This window comes from Periophthalmus magnuspinnatus, chromosome 16 (assembly GCF_009829125.3).
Source record: "Periophthalmus magnuspinnatus isolate fPerMag1 chromosome 16, fPerMag1.2.pri, whole genome shotgun sequence".
NCBI lineage: Eukaryota > Metazoa > Chordata > Actinopteri > Gobiiformes > Gobiidae > Periophthalmus > Periophthalmus magnuspinnatus.
In genome coordinates, this window is record NC_047141.1 from 18,872,163 (window position 1) to 18,893,628 (window position 21,466).

Sequence of the window (21,466 nt, forward strand, 5' to 3'; positions counted from 1 at the left end):
ATCCAACTTTCAAAAATTCAGCATCATTTTTGTAAAAAAAAAAAAAAAGAAAGAAAGAAAAAGTGGTCTGACTTGCATGATGATTTATAAATAAGTTATCTTTAGCCTGTAAATTACAAAAACAAGTTTATGTACATTATAAGAACGTAACACAGAATGATCAGAACCTTAGCAAAGAACAGTGTATCCAGATTTCCATGTCCATGCATAGATTCCGGGTCAGATAGTCCTACAGCTCCAGCAAGGTGCTGGAAACTGACCACATCAAAGGAAATCAGCTGTGCCTTTACAGTCACCCGCAGCTCCGCGCGCTCCTCGCCCCATGCTGCTTTCCAGCTTCACTTCCACTGGAGCCCCAGCTCGCACCTCTCCAACAAAGACCCTAGTGTTCGCGGAGACATCCCCGCAGCCAATCGCCACTCGGTTGCTCCTGGTAACCACGTCCATCACGCTCCAACATCCAATGAGCGTGGAGGAGGTGGGGCTCGGTCCAGGTGCGCCTTGGCGTCCGCTTGGCAGAGCGCCTGGGAGCCGCCTGTGGCAGAGAGGCTCTGTCAAATGCGACGCGGCTTCCGTAAGAGCAAGCAGTCCGGCTCCGGGAGTCATGGCGACCGCAGCGTCTAACCACTACAGCATCCTCACGTCCAGCGCGTCCATCGTGCACGCGGAGCCCGGCGGCATGCAGCAAGCCACGGCGTACCGGGACGCACAAAGCCTGTTGCAGGGCGACTACCCGCTGCAGACCAACAGCCACGCGCTAAGCCACGCGCACCAGTGGATCACGGCACTGTCCCACGGAGAGGCTACACCGTGGGCAGAACAGGACATCAAGCCCACGGTGCAGGGTGCCCGAGAGGACATGCACAACAACAGTTCCAGTGGCAACCTGCAACATCAAACGCGCCACCTGGTGCATCACGGGAACCATCACGATGCGCGCGCTTGGAGGACCACTACCGCGGCGCACATCCCGAGTATGGCGAGCACAAACGGTCAGAGCTTGATCTACTCCCAGCCGGGCTTTAGTGTCAACGGGCTTTTGCCGGGCAGTGGTCAGGCCATGTCACACCACAGCAGCCTCCGAGATGGCCACGAAGAACACCACAGCCCGCATCTCAGCGAGCATTCGCACGCGCAGTCCCAACATCAGCACCAGCACCGGCCGCAGAGCCACCACGAACACTCAGATGAGGACACGCCGACGTCAGATGACTTGGAACAGTTTGCCAAACAGTTCAAACAGCGCAGGATCAAGCTTGGCTTCACGCAGGCGGACGTGGGTCTTGCACTTGGAACTCTGTACGGAAATGTGTTTTCCCAGACCACTATCTGCAGGTTTGAGGCCCTGCAGCTCAGCTTCAAAAACATGTGCAAGCTCAAGCCTCTGTTGAACAAGTGGCTGGAAGAGGCGGACTCTACGTCGGGCAGCCCCACGAGCTTAGACAAAATAGCAGCGCAAGGAAGGAAACGAAAAAAACGGACTTCGATTGAGGTAAGCGTAAAGGGAGCTTTGGAGAGCCATTTTCTGAAGTGCCCAAAACCAGCAGCGTCGGAAATTATCTCCCTGGCGGACAGTCTTCACTTGGAGAAAGAAGTAGTTCGGGTTTGGTTTTGTAACAGGAGACAGAAAGAGAAACGCATGACGCCCCCGGGAGGAGCGCTGCCCGGGAGCGAGGATGTGTACGGGGACACGCCGCCGCACCACGGGGTCCAGACCCCGGTCCAGTGAACGCGGACTCCAGGACTCGTCCTTTGTTTTTATTTATCCCTCAAGGTTATATGTAAACCACTGGACTATGACTGAAATAGTGGGTGTTTTATGTATAATAGATGCAGTAAACTACATCTGCAGTGGGTTTCTGGTGGGGACACACGCTGTTCTCTGAGGATACATGCCCAGCACTGTGACTTCAGTCGACGCAGTTTCAAGGTGTTGCCCCTATTGTGCATTCAGACTAAACAGGGAGGGAGCGTGTGCGCCCTTAAATTGAAGGTATAGGTGCGTTTCTTAGCAGTTTTTACCCCCTGCACTTCATCCTGCTCATATTTTGGTTGTGCGTAAAAGTGAAAATGGCGATTAGTTTCATGGCGTCCAGCAGTGACGAGTGGGCGTCTGGAGGCATAGGGGGTCGCTAATTGACTGAAGGAGAAGTCTGTAAAGGTGTCCAGCTAAGGGACAACGGTCTGGGTCCCATATGCCAGTCCAGGAGCAACGAAAGATGCTGAGGAAAGTGCAGGTCATATACAGTGTATTTATTATTATTATTATTATTATTATTATTATTATTATTATTATTATTATTATTATTATTATTATTATTGTGAGAGAAGGGTCTATGACCTTTCCCACATCAAACAAAAAGACCACTATACCTTCACGCCACAAAGCCTTGATTATTGGCCCCCCTCCCTGCGATTGATTGGATTATCTGGAACTTTTCCACACACCACTAATGATGGTACAGTAGAGGGACGTAGGGCTATTAAAACTCTCAGAGCATCTGGATTCACTTTTGTAAATATTGTATAACTTTTTAAAAAGTCTCCTTTCCCTTTTTCTTTTTTCACTGGAGCACTTTTAAAATTTTCTTTACAACATTTTTTATTTTATTTTGTATTCAACAAACTATAGGTATCATCTCACTGAAATGTAGATTATATCTGATCTGCCTAAATAACCTTGACAACGTTATGTTTTATCTGAGAAATTTAAATCAATATGACCAATTTTCAATACAGTCTGATTTGTTAATTTGTCATGTCATTACAAAGATGCTAGTTTTTACGCATACCTGCCAAAATGCTTTACGATCTGAAATGAATATTTATGCAATGTTATTGCATATTAATAAAAGCAGATATTTGCTGTTATAATTTACATTATGCATGGTCTGTTAAAAAGATACCACCAAGAAATTTACTAAAATCAGAGTAGTCCAAATATGTATTATTTATTTTTTGTTTAAAATAATGTTTTCTATAGAAATTGATCAATTATAATTCATATTGTTACTGAGTAAATAAAAGCTTAAATAGCCTAAACAAGAGAGGGTAGGTGGTAAACAAGGCCCCGAATAAAAGTGCATAAATGAAAAACAGAGCATATGATCAAAGATATCGAATTGGGTGTTTATCTGGTGTTTTTCTGGCATCCCATTGCAGCCTTTTTGTTTTTAGTTGCGTTGCACCTGGTATTACCCTGATTTACTTTGCCCATTCTTCCTTCTTTTATTTATTTACTAAGACTGTAATTTATTCTATTGCTTTTTATAGATGACACAAATATATATGGGAATGGTTATGCTTTGTTTTTAGAACAGAGAGAGACAGATATTTAATTTAGTACTTTCAGATGCGAATTGCCAGTAAACCGTCTCATGGAGCGCCACAGTTCAATGTATATACATCTTTTCTCCGGAGATTTGTGTTTGGTTTTGCGCAGAGATCCAGGGACAATCTGTCGCAGCCTTTGTCTTCATTTTCCCCATGCAGAACACAAAACCAATCCTCAGTAGCTTTAATTTTAGATTCTGGTTCAGTGGAAAGTGTGGCACGTAGAGCTGTAGCAATCAGCATTGCCTTGTTGTTTTCTGGGTGATTTAGGCTCTGTCATATTCACTGGATGAACTTGGGCTCGAGGAAGCACTGGCGGAAGCGCCTCTTGGTGCCTCATCCTGCGCCACACGGACTTTACGGACTTGCACATTTTTAAATGATGGGGTTGATATTAAACAGCTTTTTTCCAAACTAAAGCCTTTTATTATATGTTCATTTCCACGGTGTGAGCCTGGCTATAGTTTGACAGCTGCGGTGCCATGCATCTATCCTCTTACTGCTGGAGGAGAGTGAGGGCTGATGAATGGCACGTTGTAATGCCGTGATGTGTTGTTCCTGCCCCGGGCTGCTCAGGCACCACAGCTCTGACTGAGAACAAGCGCACATCTGTCATCATCTGCGGCTTTCTGTAAGGACAACACCGAGATCCAAATCAACCCAAGCTTTTAATATAGGCTACTTTTGTTTTATGCAACCAAATCTGTGTGCGCAAACGGCGTTTGTTCAACAAAGAAATACATTTCTTTCCCGCTCATTACAGATCCAAACAAATCATCACTGTTAACACAGAAGCTGTTTTATAGATAAATACCTTATCTGCGACTAAATATTATCTTTACTAATATGATTTTGTTGTGTTTTGTGTGTCTAAAATACAGAATTCATCACCTTTAATTTACCTGCCTAGCCTACTATTTTGGCTGGGCTATTTTAAATGTGACCAGGATGCAAAAATATTTATAGAAGAAAATATCAAAATGTAAGGCATTAAAGGCGAGGCATGACGTGCATTTATCCACCTTTCATATTTATCAACATGGTTCGTTGCGTTAATATGGAGGCCTGGGCCCAATGACGCGGGCATTGGCGTTTCCAGGTGTTTTGCCTTTTCACTTCCAGTGCAGCGTGTCAATGCCTCTGTGAAAGAACACAACATTTTAACTTTTCTCCCCCGTTTCACCAACACTATAATACATTTATGTCGGTGCAGTCTGACCTCATAGGTAGAGCCTATATCGAGCAAACACCTAAACGCATCAAAAAACAAATCAGTTGAGATCTGAACCATTATTTGCCTGCGCACTGATTGCAGGTCCATTATTATTTAAAAATAACCAAACCAAAATAGTCAACTTATTGTTCCATCCACGCATTCTATAGCTACAACTTTATGCTGTTATGTATGTTTTAATGTTAAACATGAAATGCCCACGAGTTTGTTGTAGCAGAAACAGGCCTGTGATTGTAGATATCACAGTCTCAGGAGCAGGCCTGTTCAGCTCCTTCTGGGTGTTTGGCATTAGGTGACGTGAGGAGATTCGGCCTGTAATGTTTCGAGAGCGCTTTGAGAGGCCAGAAATCAGAAACAAGTGCGGCCTGGCGCCCTTCATCGTCTCTATAACAGAAGCAATTAATAGCGCGTCGCGTTAATTACACCTTTTTATTTAGGTGACTCCGAATTTCCCACCAGGCTCTCACAGCATTTACTGCGTAAGATCCAATGTTGTGGTTCACAGGGTGAAGCAAGGTTAGTCAGTGCTCTAGCCCCATCTAGTGGCAGCATAACACTCAGTTGTACGTTGTTGTTACTGGCGACGGAACACAAATAACCCTGTAGGATAGTGTGTCCCAAGGTTTCATTTAATTACCCAACGCAGATAAGACCAAAGTCACATTTTACGATGTTTCGCTGATGTTTCAAATGATCAGTCCTACACAGATGGAGAACTGAATGGATCAGTTTGAGAGAATATTGCAGAATTAGGCTATTTAAAGTAATCACTGTTTGATTTGGAAAGAATTGCACATCAAAGAGGCTGCAGAATACAGTAGCCTAAATACAGAAGTCCATCTCTTATCTTCCTCCAAAAGCCACGCAAATCTCACCATTAAAGTGGCACTTGAGACTAAAAAGGTTATCCTCTTGCTAAAGGTCAATATGTTTTAAATATAGGCTAAAATACACAAAACTCTTTTCAAAAGGTCCAGATTTCAAGAACATTTTGAAAAACAAGCCCCAGACTAAGAAGAATTATTATTTTTTCCTCAGAAGAAAGAAAACAAATCTGTCAGCTTGTGGGAAGAAAATGACAAATCAAAGTGAAATTGAAGATAATGCCAGATAACACTGTGTGCTGTAACATAATGTCTCATAGGATTTACTTCTGACCCTGTCTAAAAAGCCAGGCAATTATTATTCACTTGAAATTTGGTCTGATCTCTGCTAGATTTTTGCTGATTTTGTTTTTGAAACAGTGGGACAAATGAATTAAACTCATTACATTAGTCTCCACAATTAATCGCACCTTTGGTATGTGCAAAGAAGGCTTTTTAATGTTTTATTAATTTCAATTATATTATTTAAATTAAAAACAAAACTTGCAATGACATTACAAAATCATTATTTGACCATTCATTTTCATAACCACACAACCAGAATATGGCACTACAATAAGACCATGAGCAAAATTAGTTTTATTTTTTGTTGACCTAGGTGACTATAAGGAAATAGGACAGAAAATAGGACATACATTGACTTTTCAACATCAGAGCAATAATTTCAGAACAAAAAGAAGCCATGATTTGACTAAATGTACTGTATGTAAGATCTTGGGGGCAGAGATTCTCCAAAAAACTTCCAACACAACATTATCCACATAAAAAAAAAGAAAGAAATTGAATCAGTGGTGCCAATATAACGGGCATTGTATCCATCAGTCCCTCAGTCTCCTCCTCCTCCTCCTCCTCCTCCTCCTCCCCCTCCTCCTCCTCCTCTTCCTCTCCCCCACACAGTCTGCCACAGATACAAGCTCAATATAATTCCACCATTTGACATTGTTGTTCTTCAATCTCGCTCAGATGCATCGCGGCTAATTACGCAGCGCACACTTAAGTACACAAATGCGGGTGTGCGTTCATTTGTAAACGAGTTATTGTTTAATTATAACTTCACATGAACTTTGCTGATCACTGGGGCGCGTCGTGTCTCCCCTTCAGCACGTAATTATTCAGGCTATAATTGTGCAACGGCCTGTTTGTGATACATGCTCCTCTCCTTTGGCATGGACATTACACTGTTGCTGATTTTCTTGTGAGTGCTCCATGACGTTGTGATACAAGTCAACTCAACTCAAATGACTGAAATAAAATATTGAATGAAAAAAAGTAAGTTAGAAACACTATGAAGATTTAATTCATATACTAAATAATCTATTACACGGCTTACAAAGTGATAAGTCCAGACCAACCAAAAGTGATCAAATCTTACAGAGCTGAAAAAGGTGCCTGGAAATGTTGTGACTAAAACACAATGGCATCTCAGTTTTAGATAAAAATGAATGAGAAATGAATGGAAAATCACTATGCATGGGGCAGGGCACCAGTCTTCAAACCTATTGCTTCGTTGCGTATCTTTTGTCAGTGGTTACAGGGGTGTAGCAGCAAATTCTGGGCTTTGGGCATCAACCGTCTAGGTGGGTTCACAATGCATGGTCTCTATATTGTTGAGACTAGCCATTAATATTTCTTAGTAAGTACTTTCTTAGTTGCTAATATGTTTCTTTTTGTTTTTACTTTTACTTTTAGTGCAGTGATTTAATATTGAGAAACGTATCCTTTTCTCAAACTACAATCTCCATGGGTTTGTATCAGCACAGAGTTTGTGACCCATTTTCCCTTTATCTTCTTCTGTAAAACCTCAATCCTTACCAAGAACTGAAGTATATTCAAGTTATTACATTAAATGACAACATGGAATTACAATAGCCACCCAAATCCAGTCACACTATATAGTTGTAAATAAAAAAAAAGAGACAACAAATGCCTTTTAAAATGCCACAGGTTTTACTACTTATTTGTTTCACCAAATAAAACAAAGCAATAACAAATGTGCTTCTGTACAAAACAAATTTAAAGTATGACACGTTTAAATGCCACTTAGAAAGAGTGGGTGTTTGCTGACAATAAGACACAGGGCTGTTGTTTCGCAGATAAATCGATCTCAATCCAAGACGTGTAAATGTTACGGGCATTATCTTTGTTTGCAACTTTTATCCTTCTGGATTTAAACTTAGCCAAAGAGACACACTAACAGCACTGAAAACTACATAGGCGGATCTGCGGAAAATCTACTGTGACATTCTTGATATCTTTGTAAAGAAAACAACATGATGCTGTGGTGCCGGGCTGATGTGGTGGGTTCATTATAAAAATAGATTAAATGATACAATGATATTACATTTATTCTACTTATTTGGTTCACATGACTTATTTAAAAATTAGTTTTCTCTAAGTTATGCATGTTTAAAAGGGTTCTAAGACACTTCTAAGACATTTAAAAGGAATGACATATTGAAGAATTGTATAGTATGGCAAACAACGAAGTTAAATCTGTCAACTGGACAAATCTTGTAGGAGTGAAGACGTTTCACAGCGAAACTTCACTCCTACAAGATTTGTCCAGTTGACAGATTTAACTTAGTTGTCCAGGTCTGATCCATAGCAAACAACTGAGGGTCTACACAGATATAGTATAGTATGAATAACTCGTTTTATATCATTTGAGGTATATTCAGAAAGGGGGTGTATAAAGCTGGATAATGACTGGTATTAGGTCGTGACTTCCCTGGAGCAAGTTTGAAAACGCCGCAGACCATTTCCATTGAGGTACAGTACATCTACAAATACACCTCTTGTGGTTCATAGACAAAAGGAGGAGATAGACGGGAACCTTGCGCCACCCCTCAACCCTCTCCCTGGTTTGCATTTAATGTAAGATTGATTATTCAGGGTCTGCATTTCTATCCATTTATTCCCTTAGCAGAGCCATCCCGGGTTCTCTCTGTATGTGTGTAAGCTTGTTGAAAGACAAATAAAACGTTCAACTAATTGCTGCAGATCCCCTCTGGATATATCAGGCTTGTAGAGGACCGTGACAGCCAGAAATCAAGCTGCTATGAATCACGCCTTGCATCTGTAAAGCCACACCAGCATAAGCAAGAATAATCATTGGGGAGGCAGTCCAAATTAATACTTCAGCCTCGTTCGCCGCGATTAGGGCACATTACAGGGCCACAATATACATCATTAAACCAGGCATAAACAATTCATTAAAAGGTCGTTAAGAAGACAGGCTAATGCCACTTCTCCCGCTGGTATTAATAGACTGTAAAATGGCAGAGGGTTAAAGGGAGAGAAAAAGGATCATTCCACAACAACTAGCGAATCAGTCATGTTGAGTAATCACACGGCTAGTTGTGAATGTACTTGCCACTTGTTCACACTTACTGTTGTACTTTTGAAGCCTAGATGTATTACAATAATAATATTTACAGTACAGTGGAAATATGGTCACCGGACAAGCCTCCAACTGTGCTCACCCATTTAAGTGGATTACACAAGAAGAAAAAATAGATTCTTTAGCAGCAATCATCATTTCCCATTTATTTAAAATCAGTGGCTCACCTATTCAGAGTGTACAAAGTCACATAAGTGGGCAACTATAAGAAGGCCAATGACAACATGTGTTTACAATAGGCATAAATACATTACAAATACAAGGAGACAACCAAATACTAGTAATATTTGGTTCAAGACGTGACTGCGATTCTTAGCTCACAGCCAATCCAACTCTGTTAGTCATACATTTCTCACTGAATACTAAAAAAAATATTTTTTTAAGAAGAACTAGCAGGTAACTTTAGAAGAAAAAAAACTTCAAGCCAAAACAAATTTACTTGAGAAATATCAACAGATCCGAATGGCTGAATGTGATGTTTGAGCTGGGCTAATTCAGTCAGATTACAACAGAACAGTAGAATAACAAAATTATACATAATATTTCTACTTTGAACATGAAATATTGATTTAAATAAAGCATCATTACACAAAAATAAATATACATAAATTTTGCATACAAAGCCACAAAGATGAAAGACAGTAAGTGACATTCAACTTTGGTTAAACAGCATAAAGCAAAGCACTACAAAGTAACACATTCAAAAGATAAGGCACAAATATTATTTTAACTCCCTAAAAATAAATTCAAGTTCAGTTCAAGTTTTGTTTTTCAAAGAAAAAGTTTGTATATTTTAATACAACGTTAACATTTTTTTTTTTTTTTTTTATTTTAACATTCAGCGACATTGACTCAATGACAATAAAATCAGTGCTAACTCAACACTTGTGTATGTACTTTGTGTTATAGTAATGCCACTCCACCAGCAGGTAAACGCAAAGTGAACTCAAGTCACTGTAATGTGCTGGTCTTAGGAGTAAAAAATAACACAAAATAGAAGGTCTAACCCCTGAGTAATAGTCACAACACGTCTTTAGTGTTCAAACTGTTACTGTGGCTTTGGAAGAACAGTTTTGCCATTTGTTTATCAAGGTCTAAATTTAAGGCATTTACAGATTGAATTTGTAAAAGTATCTCCTAAGGCCCTCTGCCTACATAGATGATTCATGAGAATATTAGCAAATTTACAGTCCCAACTTCAAAACTGTATGTATATTTTATGTATGTATATTTTATATATATATATATATATATATATATAAAAAATGTTACACAAAAGTAATGCACAGAAGTCCATTGTTAGTATTGGTAACTATAACCACAACTGCCCTGGGGCAGATGACAAGATGCGTCTGCCTTTCTACAGTATAATCTCTCCAGCCACTATCAATTACAACATCTAAAAGGCCAGAAGGATGAAGTGTCTCTACCAATCAGCTGTTGCTCTAGTGTGACAATAAATGTGTAATTTTATTTTTTATAAATGTGTTCATGTTTCAATTTAAATTTCACTGTTGGAAAATAGAATGTGTTTTGCCAATCTCCACTGTTACAAGTTTCAGTATTAATGTGACACTAAAATTTTTTTTATTTTAAATACAATTTGTTTTCAAGAATTTGATCAATTTAATAAACAGGGAAATGTTAGGTTAACTCAATGCAGTTTTCCATAGTACTCAGACATGTTGACTTATTTTGGGTGCATTGTGGAGAAGGAGTCCACACTATCACAATATCATAGAATGCAATGTTGATAAATGCCTTTATCTGACTCTCATGAATCAAGGTAAATAGTTGTTGCACCTTCTGAAGACCTGCAAGCACAGCTGTTTATCCTATTTATAAGTGCTTTCACGCTTCTTTCTCCTTATGTTTGTGCTCCTAATGAGATAATGTGAAATTACTTCCAGGACAAATCACCATCATCTTTACATTGAACAAAAAAAATTGAGCTAGTTGCCAAAATACAACAATAGAACCCATTTGTTTATACTAAAGTAGTCTTTAAAGAGTCAATTGCATTCAGTTAAATCAGTAAAACCAGAGGTGCCTTTTAAAATCTCAACCATCCACTGGCCTTGTCATTGTCCAGGCAGTGTCAGCTGGTAAGCACCCTTGCTCCACTAACCTCCTGTTAGTAGATTCTGGGATCACTGTGTAAAGCTCTTCTTTATGGACACATTGGGGAACTGTCCGGAGAGTTCCTGGACCACACGCATGTCAATCTGGGAGCAGAAAGAGACGTCCAACAGCCGCAGCCGAGGACAGGCCTGGAGGAGCTTCTTCAACGAAGCAGCGCTTACTAGACGTGTCCCTTAACAGATACACATTAAGTTAAATGCACACCTATGAGCACACACATGCCGAAACATAAAGCATGTTTATGGCAATGTTCAAATTTGGACATGGCAATGTTCAAATTAGGATTAAACGTGTTTAGTGCCCAAACTACAGTCCTCATCTCAATTACTATCATTATTATCATTAGTAGGGATGCACGATCCAGCTTTTTCTATTCAGATACTGATGTTGATACTTTGGATTTAAGTATCTGCCGATACCTGATATCAACCAATACTAGGGAGACTGAAAATATGATTTATTTCCTTTAAACACAAACAGTGTATGGTAGAAAATTATTCAAATGTGTTTTGTAATTTATTTATCATTTAATGTAATTACAAAGCTGTTTAGTAAAAATACAAATTTAATATTATGAGATGTTTTGGGCAAATATTGATGAGTATACCTTCTTATTACACCAATTTATAGACTAAAATGGGATATTGGCTAAACTAATATCTTATCCGATATCCTATATCCGATACCAGTACTGCATCGTTGTATCTATAATCATGAGTGGCTGAATTTTTCTGGTTGCATACAGGACTGGTACTGTACTATTTATCACAGCTTTGGACTAGCGGCATAGTAGCTTGCTACTCGTGTCTGGTAGGTTGCCTGCAGTGCCAATACCAGTCATGGCAAGTAATGGCGGATTGGCAAGTGGTATTAAGCATACATTATTATTATTATTATTATTATTATTATTATTATTATTATTATAATAAAATGTTAAAAACTCATGCCTTTTACATTTACTTGTGTAACATATGGTAACTATGAGATTCAGAAACATTCCCATATCATGTAGCTGTTAGTAGATCATTCCGGCTGTGCAAGAAACTGTTCATATTTGGAAATAATAGTTGGTTCTACAACTATTGTTGATATGATGTCAGGCAGGTGTTTACCGAGTATGTCGAGGTGTTGTAGAGAGGGGCAGCAGCTCGCCAGCTCCTCGATGTCGGAGTCGCACACAGAGCGGTTGGCAGTGAGGAAGAGTTTTCGTAGCCGGGGCAGGCTTCGGGCCAGCTGCTGAAAACAACCAGTGCTGCTCTGGAGAGTGGGACACCAGCCCAGGTCCAGCTCCTCCAGCATCCTGGCAACATACAAGACATGCAGATTTTTAAGGAGTTCACAATTTAGTTACTAGCACTTTATTGCATGGACTTTAGTTTTTGGTTGATCAAATACATAACATGACTCTACATTGAATCTCATTGTTAAGATCTACAGATGATAAAATATATACAAATATAATATATACATTTTCCTAACAAAAAGTGTAATGTCTTTTAAAAAGACAAAATAACAATATTACATAATATACACGTACTTTACAGAATAATATGACAGCAAAAAAAGAACATGGACACTATGTGGAAAGAGTATGTTCCTGTTAGTAAGCATTTTGAAATCATATTTATTATCTGAAGAAAAAAAAATGGTCAGGATTTGAAGTTTATATGTTCACATGGCACTCATATTAACTATCAAAAAGATAGTGAAAGACGATGATTTGTCACAAGAAGGTTGATGTTTCCTACTTGCAGCCAGAGGCGAGTTCAGCCAGTCCTCTGTCTGTCAGATTTCGGCAGCGCCAGAGGTCCAGAGAGCAGAGTGAGTGGCAGCGGGTGGCCAGCATACTGGCAACAACGTCATAGTCGTCAATCTTCAGAAAAGAAAGGTGGCAATTAAAACTTCTGTACTTTACTGAGGAGAAAAAATAACTCTTTGAGAACAAAATGAAGTAGTCTGCCTTTGGCTATTTTTGTGTAAAAGATTTGAAATGTAGTGATTATGTGACTTGATTAACTGCGCTGGCATGTCCGAGGCACAATACCCTGCTTCCGGACTGAGAACAAAGCTCTGACAGAGACCACCTTAACCAAAAAAAGTCTTTCAAGACTTGATTTGTGTTCAACACGGTTATTGTTCTTTGGTGTCAGGTAATGTTGGCCATATTTCAGCCTTTCATCCAAAGACGAAAGGAGAGAAATGCAATTTAACAGCCAAACACCATTGTGAGGACCATGCCAAGACAGCCAACAGTGAACATTAGCAGTGGAGCGATATTAAAACTTTAAAAGAGAGGAAATATTATACAGTTTTATTGTCAAGTCGACATTAGACTTTCCCTGGCCTATGCTATGCTGTTACACCAATTCAAGCAGAACTACTTAGGCTTGGTGATTCTACAATCTACATGCATACTACAATTCTCTTACGGCTGCATTACATGTATTTTCAGTGAAGTTTGCGTGAGTTCATACCCTCACACAGCTCCCAAGGTTCAAATGTCTCAGCTCCACGCAGAAAGTTAAGATGCTCAAGATAGCAGTTTGCTGCAAGAGAGACAAAACAAAGATTTTAACTATACTACTATAACTATGTACTATATAAAACAGACAAATACATAATCTGTATTATAAGGTCTCACAAATTATTTATCTTTCCTTTTATCTTATTTTTGACTACTCTACCATAGATCATTATAATAACTGATAAAGTAAGATGATTCCTCCTGCCCAGTCATGTCTGTGTGCTACCGGTTCAGAACACTACCCCATTACACCAAATACAAATAATTTTGTTATATAGGGGTGACAAAGTCACTGTCTGTAAGTTTTTGAGTTCAAGATCAAATGTATCATCCCATTGCCCACTCCTAAATGAAGCTAAATGAAGATAAAATATACCATACACCAAACCAGTCATGTCTATTAAATGTCTCTTTGCCACTGGTAGAGGAGTTTAATACAACACACTGTTTTGCATCCCCTCACACATTCAGCCACAGGAGTGTCTCCAGTGGCCATACAGCTTGGATAGAGATATGGGAATCCAACTCTACAACTGCCAACACATGTACCTCAGTGGCAGAGAAAGTGTCAGACATGAAAGCGGAAGCCTCTTGTGTGTTTGCAGCGCACGTGCTTGACTCTGTCGTTGGCATCTTTATAAACGCCTTTCTCCGGCAAAAGCCAGCCATTTAATTAGAGCAGTGACAGGGCAATGACAGCCGAGATGTCAGACACACAGCCTGCCTCTGTCTTCCTCAGTATAAACAACCTGAAGTGTGCAGCCTGGCTCCACCACAGAAACCCAACATCACCTCCTGTCCCAGTATAGGAGAAATGTAACACTGACAACACAAGACGGAAGTTTAACACAAGACCTGCCCCAGCCTGAACAAGAACAGAGGGTGTCCTTAGGAGCCACAGAGAGCAGGTCTGTGCTAGGACAAATATGGTACAAGGAAAACCTCTATATACAACCCAAAAGCACAAACCAAGCAGAGGTTTGGCGTTTCTGCACTGTAATTATGCATGAATGGTAAACAGCTTTTATCATTCATTGTAATGTAAGGAGTGAAAGACATCCTGCTCTCTGACCTCAATCTTGGTTCTATAGAGGACCAGCCTGCGCAGAAGAGTAAGTTTACAGATGTGTGTAAAGGCCTGAGGGCTAAGGCGGTCACATGATGACAGGTTGAGCTCCTGCAGCCGTCTACAGGTCTGAGACACCACCTCCAAACACGCCTCATTCAAGAAGTGACAGCACGAGAGCTCCAGGCACACCAGGTTCTGCCCACATGCCTTCAGGAAGCTGAATAAGAATAGAAAACATTACTGTTGCTCATGGAAACAATATGTTTACGATATTGCATTTATTTGCTTATTTCACACTGTAGAATACGTTTGTAATGAGCCTTCATTTACTCATCTCAGTCCTTCTTTTCACAAACTGTGTTTGCAAATATAAGCCAGTCCTCCAAGGTCATTAGTGGTCTGTCTGTGTGAAGGCAGACCTGCTGATGCCTGTGAGCGTGAGTGCCCCCCTGTGGCCGGTCCAGGACAGGTTGAGCCTCTGGAGGAGAGTGCAGCGGCTTTGCAAGTGTCCCAGCGAAGCATCGTTTAGACGAGCCCAATAAGGCTGCAGACTGAGCTGGGTGTACTGCAGAGGGTCACAACAGTGCTGCTGCAGCAGCTTACTGCTTTGGGCCAGACGGCACAGGTCCGGTAGGGTCAAGTGGCTCAGGATCAGCTGGATAAGCTACAAGTGGGACAAGAAAAGGGTTTGTTTACAGGTGAAACGATGAGGGTCAGAGTAAATTAGAGGGTTTCAGAGAAAGGTACAACTTAATAAAAAAGGAGAACAGATGAGTATTGAGCAGAGAATGATAATTGTGCTCCCCGTGTCAGGCATCTAAATAGTTGTTATCTAGGACACAAAGCACTGATAGCAGGATCATTGAGGAGGAGAGCTGGCTTGTTTTGCACCATGTTTTTGTACCTCTCGATGAGAAAGAATGACAGTGCTTGTGTGAGTTTGTTGCAGTGAATTAACAATACACTGTGTTGAAGCGGTATCAGCTGACAAATAATAGCTATATTGTGTTCCTGAGACAAACACACACCACAGTTGTGAAGACTGCGGTTAATGGCAGCGGTTTGGAGCGAAGATAAGAGGACAAATAGCAGGAGTGCTGGTGCCGTTTTGAAGGTTTGCCTCAAACAACATGTCGCTATGGCATAAAAATGACTTTTAGAGAAGGCATGTGATGTGGATTAAAAGTCACATGCATTTGTAATAATAGAAGGAACTTTAAGGGGTGGCATCGCAAGTAGAACTCCATGACAAATATTTAATGAATAAACAAATTCAATAGTACTTTTAGTAGTACTTTGGTAACATTTACCTCATAGGGGAGTTTGTCAAAGTAACCATTTCCTTTTCTCTCAACCTCTTGTCTAAACGGAACCCCTGTATCAGAGAGCTCCTCCTCACTGTCACTGAGGTCGTTAATGTCAATAATAGGCAATTTATAGAGGGCCAGCATGGGCCTCTCCTTCACTCCTCGCAGAATGACAGCATCCAGCTCTGTGTAGTAGTCCAGCAGAGAGCTGTTGACCTCCAGGCGTAGCAGGTTGGTGGGGAAATTGATGTGTTTTATAGCTGGTGCAAACTGCCGTGCTTGGGGTGTCAGTGCTTTGGTGGGCTCTCCTGACCAGAGCACCTCCCACCTAAAAACAACAAAATTATATCAAATGCCATAATATATTTGTCTGATTCACTTTCATAGTGCATGTAATTACCAATAATATCATAATATCACATTTATTATACAACAGAAAAGGAGTATTGCATCCATTTTCTATTTTAGCCTCATGTTTTTACCTGACATCTATGGGTGGATTCTGAGAAAAGGGGTTGTGGGAGCAGGCCAGGATCTGGACAATGGCTCCTGGGTAATAAGTCTCAAGCACTTCTACAGAGGTTGGATAAACAGGCTCCTCATATCCCAGCTCTATATAATCGTGGCTGTAGAAGTCTTTAGGGATGCGCTTGAAAGGTGGTGGGGCACTGGCACACTGTTCCCACCATGTCCCGTAGGTTCTGAACACAGCTGTCTGAGTGAAGTCCCCTGAGCTGGGGTACACATTAGGCACTCCGGCCAAGTTCCACATTGTGTAAGACATGCTGTTCTCACTGCCATAATGGGAGCTGAAGTCCAGCACCTCCTTGGCATACTGCTCCACCTCCACACTGACAGGCAACACTGCCCTCTGGCCTGACTCCACAGCTCGTCGACTGGTCAGCGCCTCCCCACGAGTTCCACTCCTGGAGCGCCGCCGCAGACAAATATAGTAAAACATGCTCAAAAGAGTTAACATAGGGAAGTCTGAGGCAGATGACAGTGGAGAGAAATGCACACTAAAGGGAGACAAAAGCTTCTCCTATAGGAAGCACGCTGGCATGATGGCTGTACAAAGCACAGGCGAGGGGCCTGGCTGCATGCATGACCTGTGGGGTTAGGCAGAAACAAACACACAACAGTTAGGAGCTGAATAGCAATAGTAACAATTTTGCTAAAGCTGCACTTTGTCTAAATTTCAACATACTGCAAACCAAATAGTCCCTTATGTATCTTATGTTAAAACACACCTTGTATTTCCTAGCTGAGTTTATAGAATCACACCGTAAACCATTAACTCATACATACACACAGTATGTATAGTATCTCTACTTTTTTGTCTATTTTCGCTCTACTGTGTATGCAGAGTACAACATGTTCATGCTTTGTAACATAAGACTGTAAAACCCATGCTGACATCAACACAGCACAAAATATATGTCAGACAGGAGCCAACTAAAGGGAGCAAACGCAGTGCTCACTTTAGTGTTAGCTTATGCTGATGGATAGCTTAACTTTTCACACAAACAAACGGAACCGATAACCTCTTATTATCCTTAAATCCATAATAACCTGTACAATTACCTTAGTTTTAGCATTAGAACCCCGCAAAATAGCAAACCACCTAGTGTGCTAGCTAGCAGTTATCAGCAGTAAGACCTGTCAAAACACAGCAGCTAAGGCTAACTTCCGTAACACAAAGCACACAAACCTCACAATGCGTTAGTAAAATCACGATACTGTGCAAAAAATAAAATAAATAAATATAAAATAATCAAAATAAAAATGCATACATAAGCAATAATAAAATCCCCGTCTTGTTTAGGAGATCATTTCACAAACCAAACCGCATTCCCAGCGTTTACCTTTGTTGTCTTCACAGACAGTGGGAGAAAAATATTCCTGAAGTGAAACAAATCAAGAACAAAATCGCAAATAAACGACAGATAAGCCGAACTTTTTGACGTGTTATATTACGACTTACTGTTGTCAGGTCAGTTCTCTTTAAACGCAGTTTGACAGAAAAAGGCACCTAAATTATAAAACATACGAACTATTACAGGGCACGTAAAAGCCACATTTGTGTCGTAGACTTGGAAAGGATCAACATCCGCTTTGCTACCGAAAGGGAATCTGGGTGTTGTAGTTTTTTTTTTAAGAGATAATGGAGGAAAAATACCGTAGGTCAATAATAATAATAATACTAATAATAATACTAATAATAATTCTAATACTACTACTACTACTACTACTACTACTACTACTACTACTACTACTACTACTACTACTACTACTACTAATAATAATAATAATAATAATAATAATAATAATAATAATCTGCATATAATTTAGGTTATATAATGAGTTTAGTTGAAATATGAACCTCTATATTTATGCCTGCATAACTGTGGTTAATAATATAGCTACATACAATACACAGGGAATGTTGTGTTAAAATAAATACAGGGCTATAAACCTGAATTATTTTCAAATAGCATTGATGTACAGTGAATAGCTGGTAGCAATATTTGCCTGTAGAAAGCTGTAAATTTGCGACATAATATCAGTGGATGGAAGAACTGTTTCTCATAGTATGTGTACTGTATCTTACCGTTAATTTTTCGTATTTTTTACAACCTATTACTGTTTAAATGTATGACTTCTATACTGTACAGACCATTGTGCTTTTCAAAATGAAACATTTCTATGTGGATTTTGCACGTTAGTTATTTGTGACGAGGATTGAATATTGAGATTAGGGTGATAGTAGCTCATGTGAGTGTTGTCTTCAGAAAGGTACAACTTGGGCTTGTATCTTTGGGTAAGTCAGAATGTTTCACAGTATGGCATTAAACTTCTATTTCCATGGCATTGAGATAAAACAGTGACACCACAAAGCCAAGTTTCAGGCCAGATGTGATTCTTTATTTTTGTTCAGCAATAAAAATTGTAATTGAATACATGTCCACAAACAAGCAAGTGGAAGACCCTCATACAATTGATTATAGTGAAATGAATACATTTAAAATCTGTACAGACGTTTTGACACATAGCACAAAAGTCAATGCAATGCATGTCAAAGGACATCATTAGCATTTTGCTGTTTTATCATAGCTTGTTCAATAATCGTTCCACACTGCTGAATTACAGGAATAGATAGTGTTAACTAAGATCTCGAGCTTATTTAAAATGTTTTTTGAAATTATATTTAAGGTCTCTTTTAATGCTATATTTCTACAATGTTCTTAGTAGTGCTCATACAAAATCTGGTCACTTTTGGGGAAATTGATGTGAAACAGGCCTATCCGACTGTGACACAGACACCCTATTAAAGCAAAGCATGCTTCTCTTTTGATTCTAATACACACATAGACAGTGAATAAACAGTAGGCAGTTGCATGTGGAGTTAACAAGATGGGATGATGTGGATGTGGGCCTAGTGGGCATGCTCCATGATTGACAGGCCAAGGCGCTGTCAGAGCTCCTCCAGGCAGGCATCAGCGAGCAGCTCTCAGCTTCTGTCAGAGCTGTTCTGGTCCACTGTGCCACACATACATATGCACACGCTCCAGCACACCAACATGCAAATCCACGAGCGGACTCAAGCACCACACCACTCACAAAGGGCTTCTACCAATACAGTTCAAGAGAAAGAAACCACTGCCAAATGATCACAGATTTTAATAGGTGGAATTTGATGAAACCAAGTAATACAGTTTTTACTATAATCTAAATTTTGTAACATTTAAAAGTGAGAAATTCCAGCACTGACAAGACTCTTCCTTTTATCAAATGTAGAAAAATATACTTTTATTCTATATTGAAAATTACATGAAATAAAATAACCCTAACAAGGACACATTCATGCAGTTATTACCTTATGGTCTACAACCCATCCATCCATTTCTTCCGCTTATCCGGGGCTAGCCTCCTCTCGGTGGGACAGGCCCAGAACACCTCCCTAGGGAGACATCCAGGAGGCATCCAGAGCAGATGCCTGAGCCACCTTAGCTGGCTCCTCTTGATGTGTAGGAGCAACGGCTCTACTCCGAGCTCCTCCGGTGTGGCTGAGCTCCTCACCCTGGTCAACAACATTTGTGTAAAATTCCAGTCCTCTCAGTAAAACTAGGTCCTGAGTGCTTTTTATTGTCAATATAGAACTTACTGTCCCAAATACTGTAATAATTGCGTGTGAATGTAACCTCAAAATGATGGTTGATGTTAAATATTTTAACTGCTGGCTATTGCAGTGTTTAGTTAACTTAAATCAAAAAACATAAATCAATATTTATTTAAATGCACTTATTTATAAAACATGTCTAGTAAATGAAACATTGGAAATAAATTGTTAAAATACATACATTATTAGGTTTTGTGTTACAAATAGCCCCAATACAGTCTTTATCAGCATAATGTGTACATTCACTGCCCCTCTGCAACACTCCAGCTGTCAAAAGCCAGTTAAATAACCCACTGTGCGACTGCTCTGTTGGTTCACCGAGGCTGGATATTTCTTGTATGTAGCCTTATGCGCACACTCCATTCCCAGCTGTATTCGAGCAACACCACATGGGGAATCGTCTCTGAGGGACTGGAGAATACCCAGCCATGGCTGCCCATCCTGCTTTAGATTGAGGCACTGATAGAAAGCCTTGCACTTCAGATAACCTCTTATTGGATTCCGTTGTCAAGAAAAAAGCACACATATGTTATTGTCCTATTTAATTCATCCTGCAAGCTGACACCAGGGAAAAATACACCCGGAACATGTGATGTATAAATAGATCTTAACATATTATTGTAATGGTATAATTTAACACTGGCAGATCTGTGGTCACTGCCATTATAAAAGTGACTGCCAGATGGCTCAACGCTTATTATTCAGAAATATTTAAATGTATCTGACACCTTGGCATGTTTTATGCATATAGGTATGTCAACGGTGCAGGCAAGTCCAGGGCTGGGTGGATGATTGACAGCAGAATAGTCCTGTTGTTGAAAAATATTATACATTGTACAGTTGTGGTAAAGTCACAGTGCCATTTAAAAAGGTGTAGTACAAATGTGTTATTTACACAGCATAACATAGTAAAGAGGGAGTAATACTTTCTATGCATTAGGAATCTGTAACATCAGGTTGTACAGGTTTTCAGATTATAGATTGTGATGATGTCATACTACCAGATGGGGGGGAAGAGCAAGTTTTCCCTATTAATTCAATTGTACTTTGCCATGAGATATCCAAAAGGTACATTTTGAATGTTGAACCTGATCATTTCTATTAGTGCTTAGACCCAAGAACTCACTGTATTGCAACAAAATATTACATTTTAACAATATGAGTTTTAACTGCTCCCCTATCAGTATTAAATATTATTGGCCGATAGAATGTTGTGCGATCATCTGAAACCCAGCAATACTCAGCATATCTCTCAAGGTGGAAAGAATAACTAGAATTATTCTGGTTATAGAGGAAAAAGCCTTTACAAGCCCGTTATAGTTGTATGGTTTCTAATATAATTCATTCAACATTCATATGCAAGTCCATATCACTACACGTCTGTTGAGGGTTT

The 21,466-nt window shown here is 39.9% G+C and overlaps 2 protein-coding genes across 5 annotated transcripts; one reads left to right on the top strand and one right to left on the bottom strand.

Annotated features, from left to right (window-relative positions):
- Positions 1 to 554: 554 nt before the first annotated feature.
- pou3f2b (POU class 3 homeobox 2b) lies at positions 555 to 2,232 on the top strand. The gene has a single exon (XM_033981804.2). The coding sequence runs from the start codon at positions 605 to 607 to the stop codon at positions 1,727 to 1,729; it is 1,125 nt and encodes a 374-aa protein (XP_033837695.1). The 5' UTR covers positions 555 to 604; the 3' UTR covers positions 1,730 to 2,232.
- Positions 2,233 to 10,471: 8,239 nt separating this feature from the next.
- Positions 10,472 to 17,795, bottom strand: fbxl4 (F-box and leucine-rich repeat protein 4). Of its 4 annotated transcripts, none has more exons than XM_033981229.2 (9): positions 17,759 to 17,795; positions 16,376 to 17,002; positions 15,897 to 16,221; positions 15,006 to 15,250; positions 14,590 to 14,803; positions 13,468 to 13,539; positions 12,742 to 12,866; positions 12,106 to 12,293; positions 10,473 to 11,165 (listed from the first exon to the last, which is right to left on the bottom strand). In XM_033981229.2, exons 2-9 carry the CDS (start codon positions 16,870 to 16,872, stop codon positions 11,002 to 11,004), a joined length of 1,830 nt encoding a protein of 609 aa, XP_033837120.1. In that variant the 5' UTR covers positions 16,873 to 17,002; positions 17,759 to 17,795; the 3' UTR covers positions 10,473 to 11,001. The 4 variants fall into 4 exon arrangements, with proteins under 4 accessions (XP_055083863.1, XP_033837120.1, XP_033837118.1 ...); XM_033981227.2 differs by having other exon boundaries at positions 17,687 to 17,759; XM_033981228.2 differs by lacking the exon at positions 17,759 to 17,795 and adding an exon at positions 17,605 to 17,643.
- Between the last annotated feature and the right edge of the window lie 3,671 nt (positions 17,796 to 21,466).